At 38.7% G+C, this 23525-nt stretch overlaps 1 protein-coding gene across 1 annotated transcript in view; it reads left to right on the top strand.

The window, feature by feature from the left end:
* DOCK3 (dedicator of cytokinesis 3) overlaps nucleotides 1-23525 on the top strand; it is a 301789-nt gene that overhangs the window by 105515 nt on the left and 172749 nt on the right. The window contains 2 exon segments of the mRNA XM_014584468.1: nucleotides 5644-5792; nucleotides 17973-18057. Coding sequence (XP_014439954.1) covers nucleotides 5644-5792; nucleotides 17973-18057 — 234 coding nt within the window.

Genomic DNA, 23525 nt, shown 5'->3' with positions numbered 1-23525 from the left:
GAAATCTCCCCCCATAGGTCATGGCCACACCACAATCCCTTCTCCTCCTTTCTCTCTTAGGATTTTGGGTATGTACACATATATGGTTTCCAAGTGGCTGGGTTCAAGACTTGAACCACGCAGTCTGCTTTGGGAGATCTAGCTGCCTTAACCATCACACCACCTGGCTGGCCCAGTCGATGTCGTTCTCAGTACATCTTTACACAGTAGGTATAGGGTAAGCATTTCTAACCTTACATGGAAATGGTAACTGGCTGGCTCTTAGCCTAGTGGTTAAGGAAGCCGGATTCCACATTACCTACCAGTTTGAATCCTGGCCCCTGTGGCTTAAAGAACACACTGGGTATATGCATGCCCCAAATCCTGACAGGTTTGATAAATGGGAGGGATTGTGGTGTGAACACATCACATTTGGGGGTTGCTTCTCCCCACAATACACACGCCCTCTGGCAATTAAATAAACAAATTAGCTGATTTTCTATTAGAAAGGAAAAGAAAAACTACATAATCATTCCAATTGTTTATGTAACAAGTCAACGAAAATTTAATGTTTAAACAACTATTTATTAGCTTTTATTCTTCTTTGGATAAAATGAGCTCAGTTGGGGGGCCAGCAGGTGGTGTGGTGGTTAAGGTGCTGGATATTCCCACATGGCTGACCATGGTTCAAGTCCTGGACCTGGTGGATTGCTTTCTCACTTTCCTTCTCTCTGTGTATCTGTCTTTCTCTCGTCAAATTAAGATAAATGAATGAATAAATAAAGTTAAATAAAATAATTCTTTTTAAAAAATGAGCTCAGTTGGATGGTTTTCACTTAAAGTTTCTCATTCTGTTGCAATCAGATATCGGTAGGGGCTGTAGAGTTCACTGAAGGCTCAACTGCTCTGGGTAAGAAGGCTCACACAATTGAGTCTACTTACCGGAGTGCCTGTTTGTGACTGCAACATGTAGTTTCCGCTTTTGACCACGTGGCAGCTGGATTCCAAGAGGGAGTGCCCCTGGCATATACATTCCAAGAGGCAGGATGCAGAAGCAGCTAGACTCAATAAGGTCTAAGAACTGATCTAGTTCTTTACTGTTGTGTTCCATTCATCAGAGCAATCTGAGGGCCTGCCCCCATTCAAGGGTATGGAGAAATATACTCCACCTTATGCTGTAAGAGTTAAAGTCACATCATTGCAATTGAGTACTTGGGATGGGAGATATTGTGATTTTCTTTGGAAGATATAATCTGTGAAACTTTTTATTAAAAAAACTCTGAAATGCTTTAAAAGACCACATCTGTACATTATTGCATAAATACTACATGTAGGTATATATGTGCATGCATGTGTGTATATATGCACACATATACATATATTATGTGTACATACATGTATAGTGTGTATATGTGTGTATATGTATGTATAGACACATACATGCATAATGTATACATGCATAATATACACATACCATCTTAGTTTGTTCAGGCTGCTATAAAAAATACCATTAAGTGGGCAGTTTGTAAATAACAGAAATTTACTTCTCACGGTTCTGGCACCTGGGAAGTCCATGCACAAGACACTGGCACATGCCACGTCTGGAAGAACCCACTTCCTCACAGTTGGGACCTCACATGGTGGTGAACAAATCCCACTTGCCTGTTTTATAAGGTCACTAATCCCATTCATAAGGGCTCTGCTCTCATGAACTAATCATCTCCCAAAAGGTCCCACTTTCTATCATTGCTGTGGAGGCTAGGATTACAACATGCAAATCTGGGAGGGACACAAACATTTGGACCATCGCACATACATACAGATAAATGTGATGCTTTGTATCAGTATAGAGTTATACTTGGCTAGAGAAAACCAGCAACCTTACTTAATTAGTGTTCACAAGGCCCAAAACTGCTAATCAGTTGAACTACCTTTTCTTTGGCAATTCAAGTTACCATTCCCTAAGAAAGTGTTTTATATTTTTTCCTCTAAACCTCAAACACCCCCTTCCACTCAGCTCAGTCTCAGCTGATGATCTCACTTATTTCTCTGAGAATTAAGCAGAGGAAAATTTAATCTTCCTATTACTAACTCTCCTATCTCACTGTCATTATCCATATTGTATGCTTTCCCTCTCTATGATAATATATTCAACCTCTTAAATAAGCTCACCTCCCTCCCCTTTTATCCTGAGATCCATCTTTCTTGGCTTCTTAGGGATTATACACCTACGTCATCAAATTTTCCCTTTCTGCTAGATCATTCCCTTTACCATGCAAGTAAGTAGCCTGTAGTTTTTTTCCTATCCTTAGAAAATTATCCCTGGGCCACACTACCCAACTCTGCTACCCATTTCTCTGTTCCAGTTACTGCAAATTCTTCAGAAGAGTTGTATGTTCTTTCTTCACTTCTCTTACATTCTCTCTTGAACTTACTCCAACCATTTCATTAAAACTGCTCACATGGGGGCCAGCAGGTGTGTGGTAGTTAGGCGCTGGTCTCCCACATGATTGACCATGGTTTGAGTCCCCAGACCTGGTGGCTTACTTTCTCACTTTCTCTCTCTTTCTCTTTTATTCTCTCTCTCCCTCTCTCTCTGTCTGTCTCTGGTGAGTGCTTGTACCCTGTAGCAAATTTTAAGAACAATAATAATGATAAATATAATGAAATAATTCTTTAAAAAAAAAAACAAACAACTGCTCTCGTAGAGGTAAATGACAGCCACCACAGTACCACATCTCTTGGCCAATTCTCAGTTTATATTTATTTAATCTCTCAGTGCATTTGACAGTCTTCCTTAAAATCCAGTTTTCTTTTGGCTTCCATGACACCATTCTTGCCAGCTTTTCCTTTTACCTCATTGTGTACTTGAGAAGTTTCTTCTGCTGGGTGCTGCTCACTTTCCTGACCTCTTAGTGTCAGAACTCAGTGTCAGACTTAGCATGTCCAAAGAACTTGATTTATCTGTTCCAGACATGCTTTTCCGACCACAAAATCAAAAGTGATTATTGGCTTTGTTCATATCAACATCCCTGCAGATTCTGGCACCTTTGTCTACAAAGCATGTCAAAGCTGCAGACTGTTCCTCACATCACTTTTCTTACCTTCATCCCAGCAAGCATCCGGGTGGTGGTTGAAGTAATTAGCCTTCTAACTACCCTGCCTTCTTTGCCTTTTCATGGCTTGTCCTTAACAGTGTACTCAGAGTAATTCATTCAAAACTTGGATCGTTTCCTGTCAGTCTTCCCAACTCTCCAGTGACTTTCCATCTTGCTTGGAATAAAAGCCAAAACAGTCAACGTGGTTTACAAAGGCCCAACCTAATCTGGTTCCTACTGCTTCTCTGCAAATTGCTACTCTCTCCCTTGTTCACTTCACTGTAGGTGCACTGCCCTCCCTGTTTTTTCTGAACTTGTCAAGTCCACATTCAAATCAAGGCCTTTGCACTTATTTCTTATGCCTGGAAAACATACTCAGTTTCCCCAGATGCTGCCCCCTTGCTTCATTCTAGTCTCTACTCAAAGTTCAGCTCCCAAAGAAGCCTTTCCCTGACCAGGCACAAGCAATACCATTATGTACCGCCTCCCCAGCCAGCCCACCCTTGGCGGTTCCTATTCTCACTCACTGTTCCTATTCTGCTTTAATTTTTTTATTAGAATTTTTTGCCATTTTAAATGATTTACCTGACCATTGTCTGTCTCCATTCTCTAGAACAAAAGGGCCATGAGAACAGGCATTTTTTATTGCAAAGGAATAGAAGTCAGCAAGTGCTCCGGCAGCATTGCTCACTGGTCGGATAGGGGAATATTTGTACATGTGGTGGATTATTGTGTTTGCTTTTATGGGAAAATAACCGTTCTGATTTTCCATTTTAAACTTAGGTAGCTCTTTTTTATCAATACATTAAGAAATGCATGTGTTGGAAGCACATACCACATTGCCTTTATTGCATATCTTCCAGGTTCCAGTTTTCCAGATGATGCAGTTTTCTAGATGAGACAGTTTTCTTAAGACTTGTTGTTTTTTGAACTGGCAGGAATTTGTGAGTTCTGCCCTTTTGCCAGTGTTTTGTCCATCAAGGTGCTTAACTTATCTTCATCTGTTCGTCAACTAAAGAAAGGACAGCAAGTTATTTTTTGTCATTAGAGTACATGATTTCTAAAGTCTTCTAGTCTAAAATAATTTAAAGATGGACCTTTAAAAGTCTGATGTTCGATTAGATGATTTCTAAATAGTATGATGTTCTAAAAATTTTATCATAAGATCACTACCACCTAAAAACACTAGCTAATTCTACTGCTTTTATAACTTGCTTTATAGTTAATTATATTTATTGATTTATTCTGGAGAGGTTTTTGCTATAGGGGGCATGCGCTCACCAGAAAGAGACAGAGAAACAGAAAGTGAGAAATCACCCCCCAGGGGGTGGCCACACTGCAATCTCTTCTCCTCCATTCTCCTCTTGGGATCTTGGGCATGCACACACACACATGCCCAGCATGAGTTTAAGCCACCGGGTCTGGGACTCGAACCAGGGTCGACTACACGGGAGTTCAATGACATAACCATTACTCCAACTGCAGGTCCTAATTTTATTTTTAATAACCTGAATCAAGCTTATTTTGGCAAATGTCCTTTTTTTAGGGTGAATCCCACATAAAGGTTTTACTAAGATTTGATCTGTCTTTAAAAGCACTCTTTATAGATAAGGCTGCATCCCAAAAATTTTAGTTATCATAAAAAAAAAGTCTCGAAACAGAAAACTAAAGATTCTAAAATAAAGATTTCACTGTGAACAAATAAGACTTTAGTTTCTAAATCCTTATTCTTAAGTACATCTTTTTTTTTCCCTGAAACATCTACTCTTGGGGCACTTATAGTCTCTATTTGTAAAGTGAAGACCACTACAGTGTCCATAATTAAGTTCATTAAGAAATTTCCACTTAACTTTTATGAAAATGACACTTTTTATTAAACTAAAAAGAAAAATAAACAACTAGAAATCTATGGCACTAAGGATATATGCTGTTTAGAATAGCTAATTAGAAAGCTAAATGAGGCCTACAAACCAGTAAGGAATCTCATTCCAGAGACTGCAGCTTTGTATTGAAATCTTAGTTGCTTCAAAAATCACCCCCCAGGGAGGATGGCCATGTCGCAATCCCTTCTCCTCCATTCTCCTCTCGGGATCTTGGGCATGCATGCACACGTGCCCGGCATGAGTTTAAGCCACCAGGTCCGGGACTCGAATTGTGGTCAACTACATGGGAGTCCAGCAACATAGCCATTACGCTAACTTCTGGTCCTAGTGCATTGTAACTTCTGTCACAGAAAACAGCTCTGTGTTCCTGTGTAACTTTCTATTCTGATGGAGTTGGTAACATAGATGGACTGGAAAATAAATCTCTTGGATGGGATAGAGCACAATGGTACTTTTGCATGACTCAGATCAGTTATGTTACTTTGTTAGATATCACTGTAGAGATTTTTACACAGTAGAAAATAAGGATTTTGTTTTAACATTTTAAAATAAGCTCCTCTTTACAGTGCCTTAGACATTCAGAGAATTGAGCACTTTTCTTAGTTTAACTATTTGTCTTTCTCTTTTCATTCCCTTTCCATATCCCTCTTATATTTCACCCAACACCAAAAACGCCCTTTCAGAAACACAAAGTAGATCTTTTCTACAAACTACGCCATGTGATGAATGAACTTATTGACCTGCGAAGGCAGCTACTGTCTGGTCACCTGACTCAGGATCAGGTGCGGGAGGTTAAGCGGCACATCACCGTGCGCCTGGATTGGGGGAATGAGTAAGTATGAATATTATTTGGGCCTCTCTCAGTTTCATTTGTGAAAACCCCGTTCTCATGAACCTGATCATGATTAAAAGGCAATGTTATATTCTTCACTAAGCTTTCATCATTTTTGCTAAGAGTAGTAGTTTCTTTTAGTTTACAAAGGACACTCACTAGTTACAGTCACTGAAACTGTCTTAAGCCTCATTTTCATTTCTGGAAAGAAAAAAGACAAAACTGGACTAGACCTAGCCACTGTGGCACACACAGCTAATATGCTGTGCTCCATAGACGAGGAATTCTAGGTTCAATTCCCAGTCCAAGAGAAAGACCAGGTATGGTGGTGTGTTCCTGTAATCCCAGCGACATGGGGAGGCTGAGGTAAGAGGCTTGTGTGCTCAAGGCTGGCCTGGGAAACATAGCAAGACTGTATCCAAAAAGCCTGGCATGGTGGCACACACTTGTCATCCTGGCTACCTGGGAGGCTGAGGCAGGAGAATTGCCTCAACAAGACCCTGTCTCAAAACAGTGAACACACATACACACACACACACACACACACACACACACACACAGAGAGAGTTGGACTAGATTATCCTCTGAGATCTTTTCTAGCTAAACTTTTTTTACTCTAGACCTCACTAATTAGAATATATCTTTTAAAAATATGTTAGTGTTTTTCTTTCTTTTTTTTTAGTTATTTGCTATAGGGCACATTTGCTTGCCAGAGAGAGACAGAGAGGAAAAGTGAAGTATCACCCCCTCACCCTCAGGTGGGATGGCCATGTCACAATTTCTTCTCTTCCATTCTCCTCTCAGGACTTTGGGCATGTGTACACATGTGCCCAGCATGATTTTCCAACCTCTGGGTCTGGGATTTGAACCATGCAGACAGTCATATGGGACCCAACTGCCTTAACTTCCGAGCCACCTACTGGCTGAAAATCTTTTAATGTTTTTCAAAAATGTGAATTCAGTGTCCTTTACATTTTATAACTATACATTGAATCTGAAATGCAAATGGGAACGGTTTATATTTATACTTCAAAATATCCTACCTACTTTGTCATTGAATAATAGCTCTGCATTTATGTGATACATGTGATTATTTGCTGTTGCTGTATAGATAAAACACTGGCGTAAGTTAGATAGAATTCAAATTTTATTTCTTCCTAGATTTAATAATTGATATAATTGGCATTTGCTTTTGTCTCATTTTCTTAAAGTAGAGTCCAGAACTAGGGAAGCTAGTCTACCCTACAGCTCCCGGAACCACGGAGGGTGGGAGTGGGCCTTGGGAGTTTAAAAAAAGGGGGCTTGGCTTAAAAATGTGTATAAGGAAAAAGCTACTCTAATTAGTAGAAAGCCTTGCTATGATAAGCAGACACAAAACCAACCATATGGGAGAAAACTGCTTAACCAAAGTGTTAACTGGGACCCTGTTACAAAGCCTTTCACATTCTGGCATGTAAGAATTTCAAAGTATAGTTATCAGATTCCTCCCACATAGCAGAAAGGGAAGCTTGCCACTTATCCACCCATATACAAAAACATCCACTATACTTATTTCTTGTGCCTTTTAAATCTCAGTGAACAATCAGGTATCACCAGGTGTTTGAAGAAATCCTTCCATAGGGAAGACAGAGACCCAACTAAACAAAGTACCTAGACCTATAGGAAGTACCTGTCCTCAGGGAGAATTAGAGACTCGTAAAGGACTTTAAAGCAAAGCAAAACAAAATGAACCCTCTAATGTCCTCAAGGGAACCAAGAAGATCCATTATACAGCATAAGATGCTTTATGAAAGGAATGGAGAATGTGATTTCTAAAATAAAGCATTCAGAAAGGGAAGTTTTATATAATCTCCAGGAAAATAAAATAAAAAGATAGGAAATTGTTGAGGAAAGATGTTTAATACAGAGGCTGATCCAAGGAGGTCCAACATCAGACATTACAGCTTCCAGAAAGAACAAAGATAATACAGAAGAAATTCTAAAGAAATAATAGAGGATTTTCCATTATTAGGATTGAAAGTGCCCTCCAAATACTTAGTATAATAAATGGAGGGGGGGGACAGTACAAAACAAAAAACCTATAATAAAGCACATTAAGATATTTTAGTATTTTAGGGAAAAGAAGTTTCTTAAAAGTTTTCAGACAGAAAAACTGATCCTCTTACAAAAGAATAAGAATCACATTGGCCTTAAAGTTTTATCGTTAATACTGGGTGCTAGAAAACAAAGTAGTACCTTTAGAGTTCTTTGGGAAATTATATCCCAGCCAGAATTTTATAAATTACTACATAATTAAGTAATTTAATGAATTTAAATTACTTGGCTGCCTGTAAAGGCCAAGTAAAGCCATTTTTAGGTGTTCAAGAGTGCATAAAGTTACCTCTCATGGCCTCATTCTTAAGAGACTTGAGGATGTACCCCTGCAAAGTGGAAAATAAATCAGGAAAGAGGAAAAAATGGAACCTAATAAACAGTGAATCCATCCCACAGTGGGGGGGAAAAGTACAATCCTAAATTGGTTACTCGTGACCTGTTTGAAGTGACAACATTCTCTTTGTTAATTTTACCGTTTCTGGTTTGGCACACACTATAAACTACTTGTGTAATAAATACATCATGACTGCATGTGCTCCCTAGACCAGACAGTTGTCTCTAAAACCACTTTTGGTAGTAAAAAACTCAGTAAAATATAGTATGTTAACTTACAATAGCAATTATTAATCAATAATATTAATAATTGAAAACTGCCAAGCAAAGACTTGAACTGATGACACTGATAGTTGTGCTATCATTTCAGTTTAACTGCAGCTGTAGCTACCTATAAATAAAAAGAATTGTTTTAGAAATATCTTTACTTTGGAACCAGCAGTTTGTGTAATTGCTATATCGCTGGACTCCCACGTAGTCAACTGTGGTTTGAATCCTGGGCCTGGTGGCTTAAACTCATGCCTGGCGTGTGTGTGTGCGTGCCCAAGATCCCACGAGGAGAATGGAAGAGAAAGGATTGCAGCGTGACCATTCCCCACTCCCCCCCCCCCCCCGGGAATCAGAAAGTAATTTCTATCTCTCTGTCTCTGTCTTTCTGGCGAGCGCATGCGTCCTATAGCAAAAAAAACTCTCAAAAGAAAGAAAGAAAGAAAGATAGATCTATACTTTATTATAAAACTTGGAAAACAAGCCAATCAGATTTTGGAATCAAATCTGAAAACCTAAACATGATAGCTGAGAAACACATTTGAATTATACTTTTTTTTCCCCCAATTTATTTATTTGCATTCATTCACTGTACATCATTACAGCATACAAAATGAGATTTTCCATCTAGAGTACACTGTATATTGTCTCAATCAAGCACAGCAACAAATATGTTATTCTTAGCAAATGATCTCCCATTTCTTGTTTTCTGTATGTTTTGCTTTTTCCCCCCATCCTTGGTTCCCTATCTTTTACCCTCTGCCACCTCCTGTTCTCCTCCCCACATTTGAATTATACTTGAAAAAGGTTAAGAATGCAATACCTATTAGCAAATTAGATATATTCTACCCTCATTAATGTTTCTATCAGTGAAATGTGTGCGTGTTTGCATGTGTGTTGGAGAGGTGTTTATACATCCATTTTAATCATGAGTCAGAAACACAGTTCCACCCCAACTTCTTTTCTCCTGTTCCCTCTTCTCTACTTTCCACCTTCTTTCTTCTTCCCCCTTCTCCCTTTCCTTCCATTTCTCTCTCTCCATCCTTTCTCCTCTAACCCTCCACCCCCGTTTAACCTCTCCATGGAAAATATAGTCACTTGGAAACCTAAACAAGAACTTTGTAAATCTGTAATTATCAAAAAGACTCGCCCCCAAAATGATAGGATGGTCCTCTCTGGTTCTTTCCTAAACTTATTCTTTTTTAAGTTTTCTTTTATTCTGAAAGAAAAAATGGTATGCTAGAAAAATAAAATTGTTTCATACCATACCATTGGGTTATGTAAAAGATTTTTCTACTCAAAAACTGTGTACTTATAACCATATCTATTGTTCCACTTTATGTTCTGATAGTTCCTTATTTTGTGTTCTGCCACACTTTCAGAAATGCCATAAAATATTGAAGCTTAGCACATGTTGACATATGGTGGGTGCATAATTAATATTTGTCGAACGTATTTTAACATTTTCATTGATGTAGCTAAATTATGATCGCATATGATTTTAAACTTTTATCTTTTTCTATAAATTCTTATGTACAGACATTACAGCTCTGCTTTTTCAGAAACTATTAGTAACACTGTTAGTAGTTTATTAAGTACATAAAACTACATCACTGTGGCAGAGTACATGGTCTCACATATACTGTTAGGATGAAATGCTACTGTGGTCTTCTAAGACAAGAGCTCCATTTTACCTAGTGAAGAAACTGGTTCAGAGTACTTTCCCCAACTGCCGACAGTGAGTGATCGAGCTGGTATCTGCCTAGCACTGATTCCAAAGTCCACCTCCCTACCATCTAACTATTTGTACGCGGGAGTCTTAAAGCCAGGCAATTTGTTGCCCATATTTCTAGCCTGTGGCTCTTTGATCTTTGTTCTGTTACTTGAGTGGGAATATTGCGCGACTCATAATATAGGTGTAATTTAACATTCACTTAGAATTTCCAAAGACAGAAACTGAATTGGCTCTCTACTTTTTTATTTAGAGTTTAAATTGCATACCGAACTCTACATCTTCACAATAATTTTTATTTCATCTCCTGAGATTACAAATTATTTATTTGGCAAAAAAATGGAAGATTCAGACATTAAACTTATATGGCTTATATTTGGCCTATTTTTATACATGTAGGTTTATAAAGTAAAGTAAAAATTTAAGTAAAAATTAAAGTAAAAATTATTAAAATTATATTAGGTACAAATCTGTACTTAGAATAGTATATCCTTATGTTTTGAGGAACTACACTACAGGAAGGGCATAAAACAAGCTGTGTTCAGGTTAACTAGAATTATCCTGCTCAGGTGTTTTATTCAGAACTAAGTCTGTTCATTATATCCGCTTCAAGAGAATTTTTAAATAATTTGTCTACAGTATGATATTAATTTTTAAAATATTTTAAATACCTTCCATAAAGATATTGATAAGTTTTTTCTCAATCTCTAATTTCATCACTACAGTAAATAGAGCATAGCTAAGTTAAAAATATATTAACTCAGGACTGACACAGCCTGATTGATCTCTGCTGTTCAAAAAAAAAAATCTAAGTAAGAAATATTTCATTCTTAGAATTACTTATGTAATTTTAAGGTTTCTTTAGACATAAAGTATAAGTTTGAATGAAATGTGAACATTTTTATAAGCTTTTATTGAGTTATAGTGATGTTGCTATAGATTATATACCTCAAATTAAATCATTGTTCTTTTTATCATGAAGTTACAAAATGTAACAAGTTATTAATAAATATGTAATTCTAGTTCTTTTATTTTTCTCTCTCTCAATTACCCTGATTCTCCTTCTCTAATTTTCACACATACTAACCCTTCCATAACTCTTTCTTCCCACTTAGTTTATGACCTCATTTGGGGTGTTCTTATATTAAGCAGTAGTTATGTTTGTAATATGCAGAAAGTACCTCCCAATGTGTTTTTTCTTAGTAGATTTTTAACTAGGACCCAGACAGATTTAAAGACATTGTGATTTTTTTTTAGTGTAAGTGTATGTTAAAATAGCAGAAATTTCCTGTAATTTCTTAGCTGGTTATTTTGATACTAAGTTTTGTGCTTATCAGTCAGCGTCTTGCCCTATTCAAGAAGACTGGTATGGGGCTGACCTCCATGACCTGGTGGTTACAACAGCCAGAACCTACATGTCTGAGTCCTGGACCTCATGGCTTGAGAAATACACTGGGTGCATGAGTGTAGATGTCCAAAATCCCAAAACAGGGAGAGATGGCGTAGAAGGGGTAATGGTGTGGTCATGCCCTATAGGAGGTGCTTTTTCCAGTCCCTCTCTGTCTCACTCTGGTGAGTGCATGCACTCTGTAGCAAAAAAAAAAAAAGTGACATGGTGTGGCTATGTTTAAAGTATATGTGATCAAAATTCTATTTATTTCAAGTGACTGACATTCTCATTCATATTCTCTCTCTCTCTCTCTGCATCTGTGGTGCTCCTCATTATACTCATTAACACAGTGCCTGCACTTGGTAGACACCATATGAATGTATTTGAGTAATAAAGTGGATTTGTTCTCATGCCTGGTGGACACTCACTAGCCAATTGGTATTTCTTTCTTTCTGGGTTGATACACCGGTCACACCGTTGTGACTGACCTGATAGGAATCACTTGATAGCCGTTAGTATTAGCACAGTTACTGGCAGGAAGGCAGTGGATGTAGTAGAAATATCATAGAGTCAGAGTGAAAAAAGCCTGTTTGGAGACCTACCAGCTCTGCTCCCTTAATAGCTACTTAGTTAACATTTCTGAACCTGTTTCCTCAGTTATAAAATGTGTCTAGGGCTGTCCCTGCAGCCTAGTGGTTAAGGGTGCTGCATCCCACATGACTGACCATGGTTCAAATCCTGGTTCCAGTGTCTTGAAAAACACAGCAGTCACAAGTGTGTGTACCTGCCCCAAATCCCAACAGGACAGAGAAATAGACTGCAGTGTGACCATGCCCCATTGGGAGTGCTTTCTCTTTCTCTCTGTCTCTGTCTCTCTAGTGAGCACATGTACCCTCTGGCAATTAAAAATAAAATGGGTCTAATACTGTCTACTTCCCACAGTGCTTAGAGACGATGTACATAAACATTAACACCTAGTTCAAGAACACAAGCAGTAAAGGGTAGTTGTTATTGGTTCTGCCTTTGTGTGTGTTCTTACATAAATACACTGTACTTTCATTAGTGTAGTTACTATCTGTTTGCTCTCTTCGCTAAAGGCACTGCTCACAAGAATTCTCAACGTCCATCCTTTTTCAACTGATTTGGCGAGAGAACTAGGTCCTAATTCCCTAAAGCATCCACTGGATGTAATTAATTAACTTTAACTTATTTTCTATGCTCTCTAGTTCAGATGAGGAACCCCAGAAGGAAAATCTGAAGTAGAAAATAAGATAGAATATAGAATTTTTTTTTTTTGGAGAGGTTTTTGCTACAGGGCACGTGCACTTGCCAGACAGAGAGAGACAGAGAGACAGAAAGTGAGAAATCATCCCCCAGGAGGGATGGCTATGCCGCAATCCCTTCTCCTCCATTCTCCTCTCGGGATCTTGGACACGCACGCACACACGCCCGGTGTGAGTTTAAGCCACCAGGTCCGGGACTCGAACCGCGGTCGACTACGTGGGAGTCCAGCGACATAGCCATTATGCTAACTGCTGGTCCCTAGAATTTTAAAAGAAATGTATAATTCAAAGAATTTCTCGTAGAAATTCAGGGCCTTGGAGAGCTCCACTTGAAAGAATATGGAGGGTCACAGTATAACCATTATTCACTGCTGTATCCCCGAGCTTAGAATGAGCCTAGCACAGAGTAGGTTCTAATTAGTATTTATTGGACTATAAAAACGAGTGATTGATGATGGGTAAGTGAAGAGAGCATTTTTGTAAATACTGTTCACCTAAGTAATTAGTAAGAGTGTTTTGGGGGACCAGCAGGTAGTGTAATGGTTACTTCACTCTTGACTAGTCGACCATGGTTCAAGTTCTGGACCTGGCAGCTTAAAACTCACGCTGGACACGTGTGCATGCATGCCCAAAATCCCGTGAGGAGAATGGAGGAGAAGGAATTGAGGTATGGCCATTGCCCTGGAGGGTGATTTCTCGCTTTCTGTCTCTGTCTCTCTAGTGAGCACATGTACCCTATAGAGGAAAAAAAAAATCTCTTAAAAAATAAAAAGCCGTTTTTGAGAACTCAGGTCTGTGCCATGTCTGTGCTTGTCTGTATGTGGATATATGGAGGTATTTGCCCCCTGCTGTGTCTGAGTGTTTTAGAGTGTTTATTCAGAAACTCTACTTCTTTGATCACAGGCTCAGTACTTCAAACCTTATTTTGGCTAAAGATGTAGCACACTGAAGTAATAATGATAACAGCAGTAGCAGCCCACAGTGCCAAGCACTGTGTGGGGTGCTTTGTGTGGACTGATTTTACAGCAGCCTATGCTAGTGGATCAGGCGGCAGGGCTTGGCAGAAAAGCCAAGATACAGCCCTGGCCATTTGACCTCAGAACCCACAATCTTGATTACTCTGCTTCACTGTCTCTTTTTGCTGTGAAGATGGAGAAACTGTGTCGACAATTTCCTGTGCTTACTATTTACTATTCTTGAAGTAAACAATAGAAAACTAGTCAAGAACCTCATTTTCCAGGTGATTGATTGATTGATTTTTGAAATTTGTTTATTTTGCCAGAGGGTATATGTATTCACCAGAGAAAGACAAGAGGGACAAAGCACGCGCGCGTGCACACACACACACACACACACACACACACACACACCATGGGGCATGGTCATGGTGTAATCCCTTCTCATCCATTTCTCTGTCTTTTTGGACTTGGAGCACACACATATGCCTTGAGTGGTTTTCAAACCCCCAGGGCTGAGTTCTAACTGCATGGTTGGCCAGCCATGTGGCTTCTGGCTCCCTTTACCACCAGGCCACGGGGCTGGCCCCAGGGTGACATTCGTAGTGTACATGTATTATTGCTTCTCATTGTGCAGCATCTCTGCCTTTTTCTAATAAGGAAAGTTGCCAATTTAATTTCAGCAAACTACTCTTCCTCCATTGAGGTTAGTAGAAGGAATTCAGTTTTTACCAGATCACCCATTTATCATTCTCTTATTTCAAGATAATGAAATCAAGAATCTGAAAGGTATTGTACTCTAGCTACTTGCAAGAGAAAGAAAACATTCTCTTATGAGGCGAGAATTGGCATGAGTACTAAGAACATTAGTTTGACTCAAAACTGCCATATTCCCTGTGTGCAGTACTGTTGGTCTGGTCCACGATACATGCTCAAAAAGTGTATGTGGGGTAGTCAGATGGGTAGATGGGTGGATGGCTGCCTAGACATGGAAGCTAAGGGTGCCATAATGCTAAGGTAGGGTTTGTGTAGATGCCAGTCTCTAGGCAGGCCCCTCTCTATGGGTTGTACACTACCACAGGGCACATGCGCTCACCTGGCCCTGTAGACTTACATGCCTTCTAGATTTTTCTGAAGCTATTGTGTCTGAAAAACAAACTTTGATTGGACTATTTGCTCAAACCTTTCCATTTTTTTCCCCTAATAGTAATATTTAGACTATTCCATATCTATTTTTGCATCTCCATTGATTAAAGATTATATTTGAAATGTTGTCTCTTTTTAATTTTTAAGAGAGTTTTGCTATAGAGCACACGTACTCGCTTGAGAGACAAAGAGACAGAAAACAAGAAATCACTGTTCTCCCCCACCCCAGGGATGGCCACACCGCAATTCCTTCTTCTCCAGTCTCCATGTGGGATTTTGGGCACACATGCCCAAGTGCCCAGTGTGGGTTTTAAGCTATTGGATCTGGGACTTAAACTGTGTTCGGCCACATGGCAATCCAGTGCTTTAACCACCATGAGATCTGCTGGTCCCTTTTTTTTTATTTTTAAAAGTTTATCATGAATACAGAAAATTGGAAAATGTTGGAGTCCTTTTTGTTTTTTGAAGAAGTTTTTGCTATAGGGTGTGTGCGCTCACCAGACAGACAGAGAGAGACAGAGAGATAGAAAGCGAGAAATCACCCCCCAGGGGGAATGGCCACGCCACAATCCCTTCTCCTCTCGGGATCTTGGGCATGCACGCACACGCACCTGGTGTGAGTTTAAGCCACCGGGTCCGGGACTCGAACCACGGTCGACTACGTGGGAATCCAGCGACATAGCCATTACGCTAACTGCTGGTCCTGATGGAGTCCTTTCTTGATTCCAGTGGTAGAAAAGTAAAATCTCTTACAGATTTAAATGCATTAATTTCAATAATCATATTAGATGACGTAGTTTTATCATTACACTGTAAACAATCGTGGGTAACACCAGCAGTATTACTTACCTCATTATGTAGGAAGTGTGAGGCCTTTGTTTTTAGCATTTAGTACTAAACATTTTTTCTCCTTGAAAGCTCACGTTTTTTCTATTAAAGAATAATGTAGGTTATCTTTTAATAATGCAGGTTGTAATATACATTATATACATAAGATAGTAAGTTAGCCTTTGATGGAAGAATACAAGTTTTTATCCTTGAATAGAAAGAGCATGTTTTAGGACCAGCAGTTGGCGTAATGGCTATGTCGCTGGACTCCCATGTAGTCGATCACAGTACGAGTCCTGGGCCCGGTGACTTAAACTCATGCCAGGCACATGTGTGTGCCCAAGATCCCAAGAGGAATGGAGGAGAAGGAATTGTGGCATGGCCACCCCCTCTGGGCGGGGGGGTGATTTCTCACTTTCTGTCTCTCTGTCTGCCTTTCTGGTGAGTGCACACGTCTTATAACAAAAACTTCTAAAAAAAAAAAAAGAAGAAAGAAAGAAAAAGAAGAAAAGAAAAGAAAGAAAATAGAAAAAGCATGCTTTTCCTTTTTTCCCTGTCTTCTAGAGAGCACACATCTAAATATTAATTCTTAATTGTAGTAATAATTTTAGCCTGTGCTACTACTGTGTTTACTTCCACATCCATGTCAGTGTGTCTTTGCATTTTTCTTTACCAATCTTAACTGTTTTCTGTGAACAGGGTGTAAATTATAAATAAAACAAATCTTCATTTTGGATGTATGTCTGACTTTTGTTTTAAATGAGTGAGAATTTTATGTACAGAAAGAGCCTACAGAATTAATTTTGATAACATGTTCTAAAAATAGTTCATAGTCTAGTTGAAGAGAAAAAAAAATGTTTCTCCATCCATAGTCTGTGGATTACTTTGACCAGACACAATTATTTATAAACTTTGTTTTGGAGTAGGATGGTCACAGAGCATTTTTGAAATCCTGAATGTGAATGAATGACGTAGATAGGCCCTTTCCTCAGAAAAAAGTCTTACGTGAACACATGCAAGCACAAACTCCTCCAGTGTCAAAAGCAGTTTCAAGGGGTCCACAACATTCTTTTAAAAAAGAGAAAAAAAAAAGTCTTCTTCATGATAAAGAGCACGTGCACACAAGTGTGTGGGTGAGAGAGGGAAAAGCACTCTCAGCATGGTCTGGTCACACTGTAACCTGCTTCTCCAGTCCTCTAGCGCATCAAGATTTGGAGCATGCACACATGCAGGGTTTGGATCTAAACCTGTGGTCAGCCATGTGGCCTCCACCATATAGGCCAGTAAGCTACAGACTGCACCACTTAGGCTGGACCTGGATCACAGCATTCTAACTCCACTGATCTCCAGGTTTAGAACTGTTGTCCTAAAGACTGAGAAAGAAACTAAAATTTATTTAATATAAATTATGTACCATATTTGAACTCAAGAATTCTGGCTGTATTCAGAATTATTTCCATTGCCTGTGAATGTCACCCAATCAACTATTAATTACCATCACTTCTTTCTTCCCATCCAAAATTATACCAGATCTTTCTAAATACTGTTCTCACGGGTAGTAGTACTCCTTGGTTAAACTTAACACCTAATGTTTCTTAAGTGCTGAGACATGGCTAGGGCTTCATCAAAATCAGTATTGATTAAATTGAAAATGGAGGTAAAACTCAGTTAAAACATACATCTCTTTGAGTTTAGTATCTTAGAATGTTTTTAATGTGTTTGACTTTACATTAGAAATGTACTTGGAACCTCAATAATTTTTTCAATCTAATGACAGTAGTGCTTGGTGCAACCTTGAGCATACTAGGATGAGGAGAAATGAAAAAGTAAACATGACTTACTAACGAACTAAAGAAAACCTACCCTTAACAAATGAAAACACTCTATTAGAAACATGATACTGATTGACAGCCTCTTACTATCACAGTGGAACCACTTATTGAATGGAATTGTGTCAGCCTTAAAATTCCTAGTCTCATTAATTTATCCAAAGGTGAATACAGCCAGATTTATTGGATAAAGGCATGTCCTTATGGGGGTAGTTTATGAACCCCTATCCACAAGGTCATGGCAGGGATGGGCTCCCAGCATGTAGAAGAGATGAATGATTTGAGGATGTGGCATACTGAGTGCTTTCTTCTTCTTTACTAGGCATTTGGGCCTGGATCTGGTGCCTCGGAAGGACTTTGAAGTAGTGGATTCGGACCAGATTAGTGTCTCAGATCTCTATAAAATGGTAAGAAATCTAACATGAGGTAGCTTGTTTCTGCATACCTCATTGTTTTTTCCTTTGTTTATTTTATCTAATCATGTTATGAACCAGTAATGCTAAAATAGTTCCTTTGCCTCCATCTCAGTTTATTTAAGGGGTCTTTGTTATATCGATGGTACATATCACACTTGCTTTCCAGAAGGAAGGTGTAGGGATGCTGGATTTATTGTACGGACTATGGGTCACTTCTCCATTGATTTTTGTGGATAAACAGAGTTCCTTCAGCCTGCAGCAATTCCTAAAGTTAGGTCTTTAGCCTTACCTCACAAGAAGAGGAGGTTGAAGCTGGAAAGAGCCAATTATTCATTAATGTAGTGATGGAACCCCAAAGTAGTGCGCCAATCTTTATAGAATGACAGAACTTGAAAAATAAGATCCCCAGCTGTCTGTGGGTCCTTATAAAAATCTATTAAAAATCTACTGGGCTGGGTCTGGCAGATGGCCTGATGCTTAAGGTATTGGACTCCCATATAGCCAACTGTGGTTTGAATCCTGGACCTGGCAGCTTGCTTTCTTACTCTCCCCCAACCCCACTCTCTGTCTCTCTCTGGTCAAATTGAAGAAGAAGAAGAAATAAATTAAATAATTCTTTTTTCAAACAAATCTATTGGGCTGACTGATGACCAAGATTCTATTTTATATGTTGGATAAAAAGAAGAAAGTAAAAGAAAGGTAAAAGAAAGTAAAAGAAAGGTACAACATTTAAAGTAAAAAAAATAATAATGAGGGACCAGCAAATGATGTAGTAGTTACATCACCAAACTCTCACATGACTGACTGGGGTTCGAGTCCTGTACCCGGTGGCTTAAAAATCACTTTGGATGCATGTGTGTATGTGCCCAAGATCCTGGGAGAAGAATGGAGGAGGAGGGATTGTGGTGTGGCCATCCTCCCTGGTGGGGTGATTTCTCTTTCTCTCTCACTATGTCTGTCTTTCTCTCTCTGGTAATCACACATGCCCTAAGGCAAAAGCTTCTCAAAAGAATAAAGAATAATAATAAAGATAAATAGAATTTCTAGATGATTAAGCTCAGACTTAAAGGATTGGGTAAAATTTCACTTGGAAGAGTATATATTTGATGAGTAAATATTGGCGAGAATTACAAGGTTTTTTTTTTTTGGTTTTTTTTTTTTGGTAATGACTGTAGTAATCAGATTATTACACATATAAATCATTCTTGAATGTACAAGCTCCAGAGGAGCAATTGGGTCTTTAAATATACACATATATTTCCATCAAATGAATTTTCACTCTTACATCTAAATAGACCTAAACAGTTAAAAACATAAGAAAAATAAGAGCTATTAGCTGTGTATTAACTGACAAACCACATACAAACCAAGGAATATGGAAGAGAGAAAGAGGGGTTGAGAGGACAAAGGTTGATGGGGTGGAGAGATGTCAAAGAGTTGGGAACAGAGCCCATCACACTTACGTACTAATAGCTCCAATTCATTTAAATGCTGACCAGTTAAACTTAGAACTTAAAATACAAGATGTGGGTAGAATTTAATCTGGTTGATCAGAACTTTCACTGAAGATGTAGGTCCTTTGGAATAAAATGAATACAGAAACAGCTTCACACTCTTCACTTTGCTTTTCATAACAGTTTGAATTTAAATGGATTCCACTTAAAAACAATCTCCTACAGATCAGTGGAGCTTTTCTTCCCCATGCAAGCATACGCCATATCCACCTACCCCTCACACCTTGCCATTATCGAAATCTAAATCAATAAGGAAAGCTTTTAGTCTCACACCTAGATTTACGCCTGGAGAACTGGCTTGTCACACACACATACTTTTCTGCTAGGAGGCAGTGTTGGTACAGAAGTACAGTATTTCTAGTTTGTTGTTCCAAGTATGTACAACACACAGCACTGCTGTATCTGGTAAACATGTACAGGGGAAGATGCAGCATGGGCTCATAGGAAGCAGTCAAATGTAAACCAAAAGGACTTTTTCTTTCAGAGTTCCCCTATCTTTATTTGTAGAGGTTATCCAATAATTTCTTTAATTGCATTGCATACTTCTGAGTCCATTCCCAAGCTATCCTGTTTTAAAATCTCTTTAAGACAGTGTATTGAGTTATCTGCATGACTTTCTTGACAACCAAACAGTATTTTTAGGGAACATAGATTGTACCAAGTATGTTGCCTGGTTGGGAAGCCTAAGGAAATTTGCTTAAATAATACCCAGATAACATTATCAATTTCTTCTGCATATTTACATGTGTATATTTGCTAGAGTAATATAAGTATTTGTGTGTAGTTGTTTTAACTAAGTTCTGTATAATATAATAGGTATGATATAAATTAAAGATGAACACAACTTCTGCCTTCTCTCAGGAAACTTACCATCAAGGGTGTTGATTCCTAATTTTTACTGGGTCATGGAGGAACAGTTGATTTTTTTTTTCTCCAAGATAATACACGTGTGACTTTTGCATACAGTGTTTTACAGTCAATTTTAGGGAATTGCTAGATGGTTCTTTCTTTGCTTGCTCTTAAAGTCAATGCATAGACCCCTTGCTAGAAACTACTGGGATTAATAGGCTACACATAAACGATCGTCATGTGTGTACTACAGAGCATACTTAAGGTGTGCATAATGCTCTTAGATGAAGTGACTAATCTCCTGGGTGTGGCAAAGAAAAGGAAAGGCATTACAAAATGGCACACAGCATAGGGAAGTGGCATTTCTATAAAACTGTAAGATAGTTGGTAACTTTTGCATGTATGTGTGTATTAGTGAGTAGAAGGTGAGGCCAAGAATGAGGCAAGAGCCAGATCATGAAGAGCTTTGTATGCCCCAGATTAGACTTTCTCCAGTCATCTGAGAGAACCCAGAGAGGGACATGATCAGATGGGCATTTCAAACACTCTGTCTATAAAGAATATAAAATGCAGGGAACCTGCAGTTAGCGTAATGGCTGTGTTGCTGGACTCCCACGTAGTCGACCGCGGTTCGCGTCCCGGACCCGGTGGCTTAAAACTCACGCCGGGCGCGTGTGCGTACGTGCCCAAGATCCCGAGAGGAGAATGGAGGAGAAGGGATTGCGGCGTGACCATCCCCCCTGGGGGGTGATTTCTCGCTTTCTATCTCTATGTCTCTCTCTGTCTGTCTGGCGAGCGCACGCGCCCTATAGCGAAAAAACCTCTCCAAAAAAAAAAAAGAATATAAAATGCAGAAGACTAGAACTGGAGGAAGGAGACACCAAGGTAGACAGGCAAGAGAGAATGTCTAGGCAGTGATAGACATGGAGAAGAAATTAAGTAGAAAGGTAGATGTTTGGAAATAGAATTGATGGATTTTGATAGTTAGTTAGAATATGGGAAATGAAGAGAAAAGGAAAGTTTGGGGCTAAGAATCCTGTTGGAATGGTGGCTTGGAGGATGCTTTTGTTTTTGGAACAATTTTGAATTTTTATTGTTAGAAAGAAAGCCTGTAAAGATATGAGAGGACTTCAAGAATTTCATGAGAAAATGAAATTAAAGTGTAAGTTTAAGTGAAAAATATTGAAATCCATTTTTTCATAATACACATTTTCTATGAACTTTTCAAAGTGCCCAAGGAGTATTAGGCACTTAATTCTGAAATTTATTTTTTTAAGTTTGCTGTAGGGCACATGTGCTTCCTGGAGAGAGAGAGAGAAATCACCCTTCAGGGAGATGGCCACACCACAGATCCTTTTCTCTTCCATTCTCGTCTCAGGATTTTGGGCACTCATTTTTGCATGTGCACCCAGCATTTTTTTCAAGCCGCCAGTGCTTGAATGACAATTGGCCTGTATGTAGTATCCCGCCACCTTAACCACCACACCATCAGCTGGCCCAATTCTGAAATTTCTTTTTTTTTTTTTTCTTACACATGTGAAAAAAATTCTTTATTAATTTCTCATGTTTCATTACAAAATGTATGTTGCAAATGACTTGAATAACCTACTTGTGTTTTTTGTTTTTGTTTTTGTTTTTAAACCTTGGGCTTCAAAGACTCAGGATCTCCCAATCTTTTATCAAGTATTGGGAAACTCTGATTATTGGGGTCAACAGGAGTATCATTTTGCTCTTTATTTTCTTCTCTCAAGCTCTGGAGAAAAAAGAAATGTACTCTATAAATTGAACAACCAAAAAGTTGTAAATTCTATGTCATTACAGTCAACAGAATTATAATACACTCAAAATGTGCAGCCACAAAATATCAGGTATATGTCTGGAAAAAGGAGAAATTGACATTCTAGCATTGTTAAAAAAGGATAATGGTCCCCTATTTTTATTAACAAGTTAGCAAAACAAAATCCAATAAGTTACAATATTTACATGTTATTTGAAGAATAAAGTTGTGATAAAAGCGTGTCACAATTATTTATTTGTTTGTTTGTTTGTTTTGGTAACCATTACAAACACCTAATCCAGGTATAGAACTGTTCAGTACATTTGAAATGAGGCCAATTAAAAACAAATGTAGACACAAAATGAATCTCTGCCTAGATGGTACATGCTATCCCCATTTTCTGGTTTCCACATGGTAGCCCCTCCAACTCTGAAATGTCAGCTCACTAGAAATAAAGAGATGAGTTGAATGTTTTCGGAGAAAGAAACTGGTCACATACAAAGGGTCTCTTGTAAGAATAACATTTGGTTCTGTAATAGTAGCATCGAAACTTCTTAGAAAACATAAGAGCATTGCCTTTAAAATACCAAGGGAAAATAATGCAGCCTAGAATTCTATATTTACTCAGCCACTTAATCCATCAAGTGGAAAGAGCCTAAAGAGAATTTCAGTCACTCAGTGTCTCAGAACAGCTACCTACCTTTAAACCCTTTTTAGGAAATTATGGATTAATTTTTATTTATTCAGGTTTGGAATAAATCAATTGATTAGACGATTTGCTGATGGATAAATTATTCTTTTGAAGGAAAGGAGTAAACAAAAGGTCCTGCTACTACTTGTGTGTGTCACTAAGGAAGAGTATTCTGACGCAAAAAACAGGTGCAAAGAATTCTGAGATTAACAGCAGAGAAGTTCCAGGGTGACAGTGGTACAACAAGTCTAGAGACTTTTGTTTTTTCATTAAGAATTATTTATTTAACTTTATTTTATCATTATTACTCATTTTTAAAATTTGCTACAGGGCACGTGCACTCACCAGAGTGAGAAAGAAAGAAAATGAGAAGGAACCAGCAGATGATGTAATGGCTATGTCGCTGGACTCCCATGTAGTCGATTGCAGTTCGAGTCCCAGATCCAATGGCTTAATCTCATGCCAGGAGTGTGTGCGTGCATGCCCAAGATTTTGAGAGGAGAAGGGTGAAGGGATTGCTGCATGAACATCCCCCCGGGGGGTGATTTCTCGCTTTCTGTCTCTCTGTCTTTCTGGCGAGTGCACGCTCCCTATAGCAAAAACCTCCCCCCCCCCCCAAAAAAAAAGA

This window comes from Tupaia chinensis, unplaced genomic scaffold, assembly GCF_000334495.1.
Source record: "Tupaia chinensis unplaced genomic scaffold, TupChi_1.0 Scaffold147003_1, whole genome shotgun sequence".
NCBI lineage: Eukaryota > Metazoa > Chordata > Mammalia > Scandentia > Tupaiidae > Tupaia > Tupaia belangeri.
This window is presented reverse-complemented; position numbering and strand designations above follow the sequence as displayed.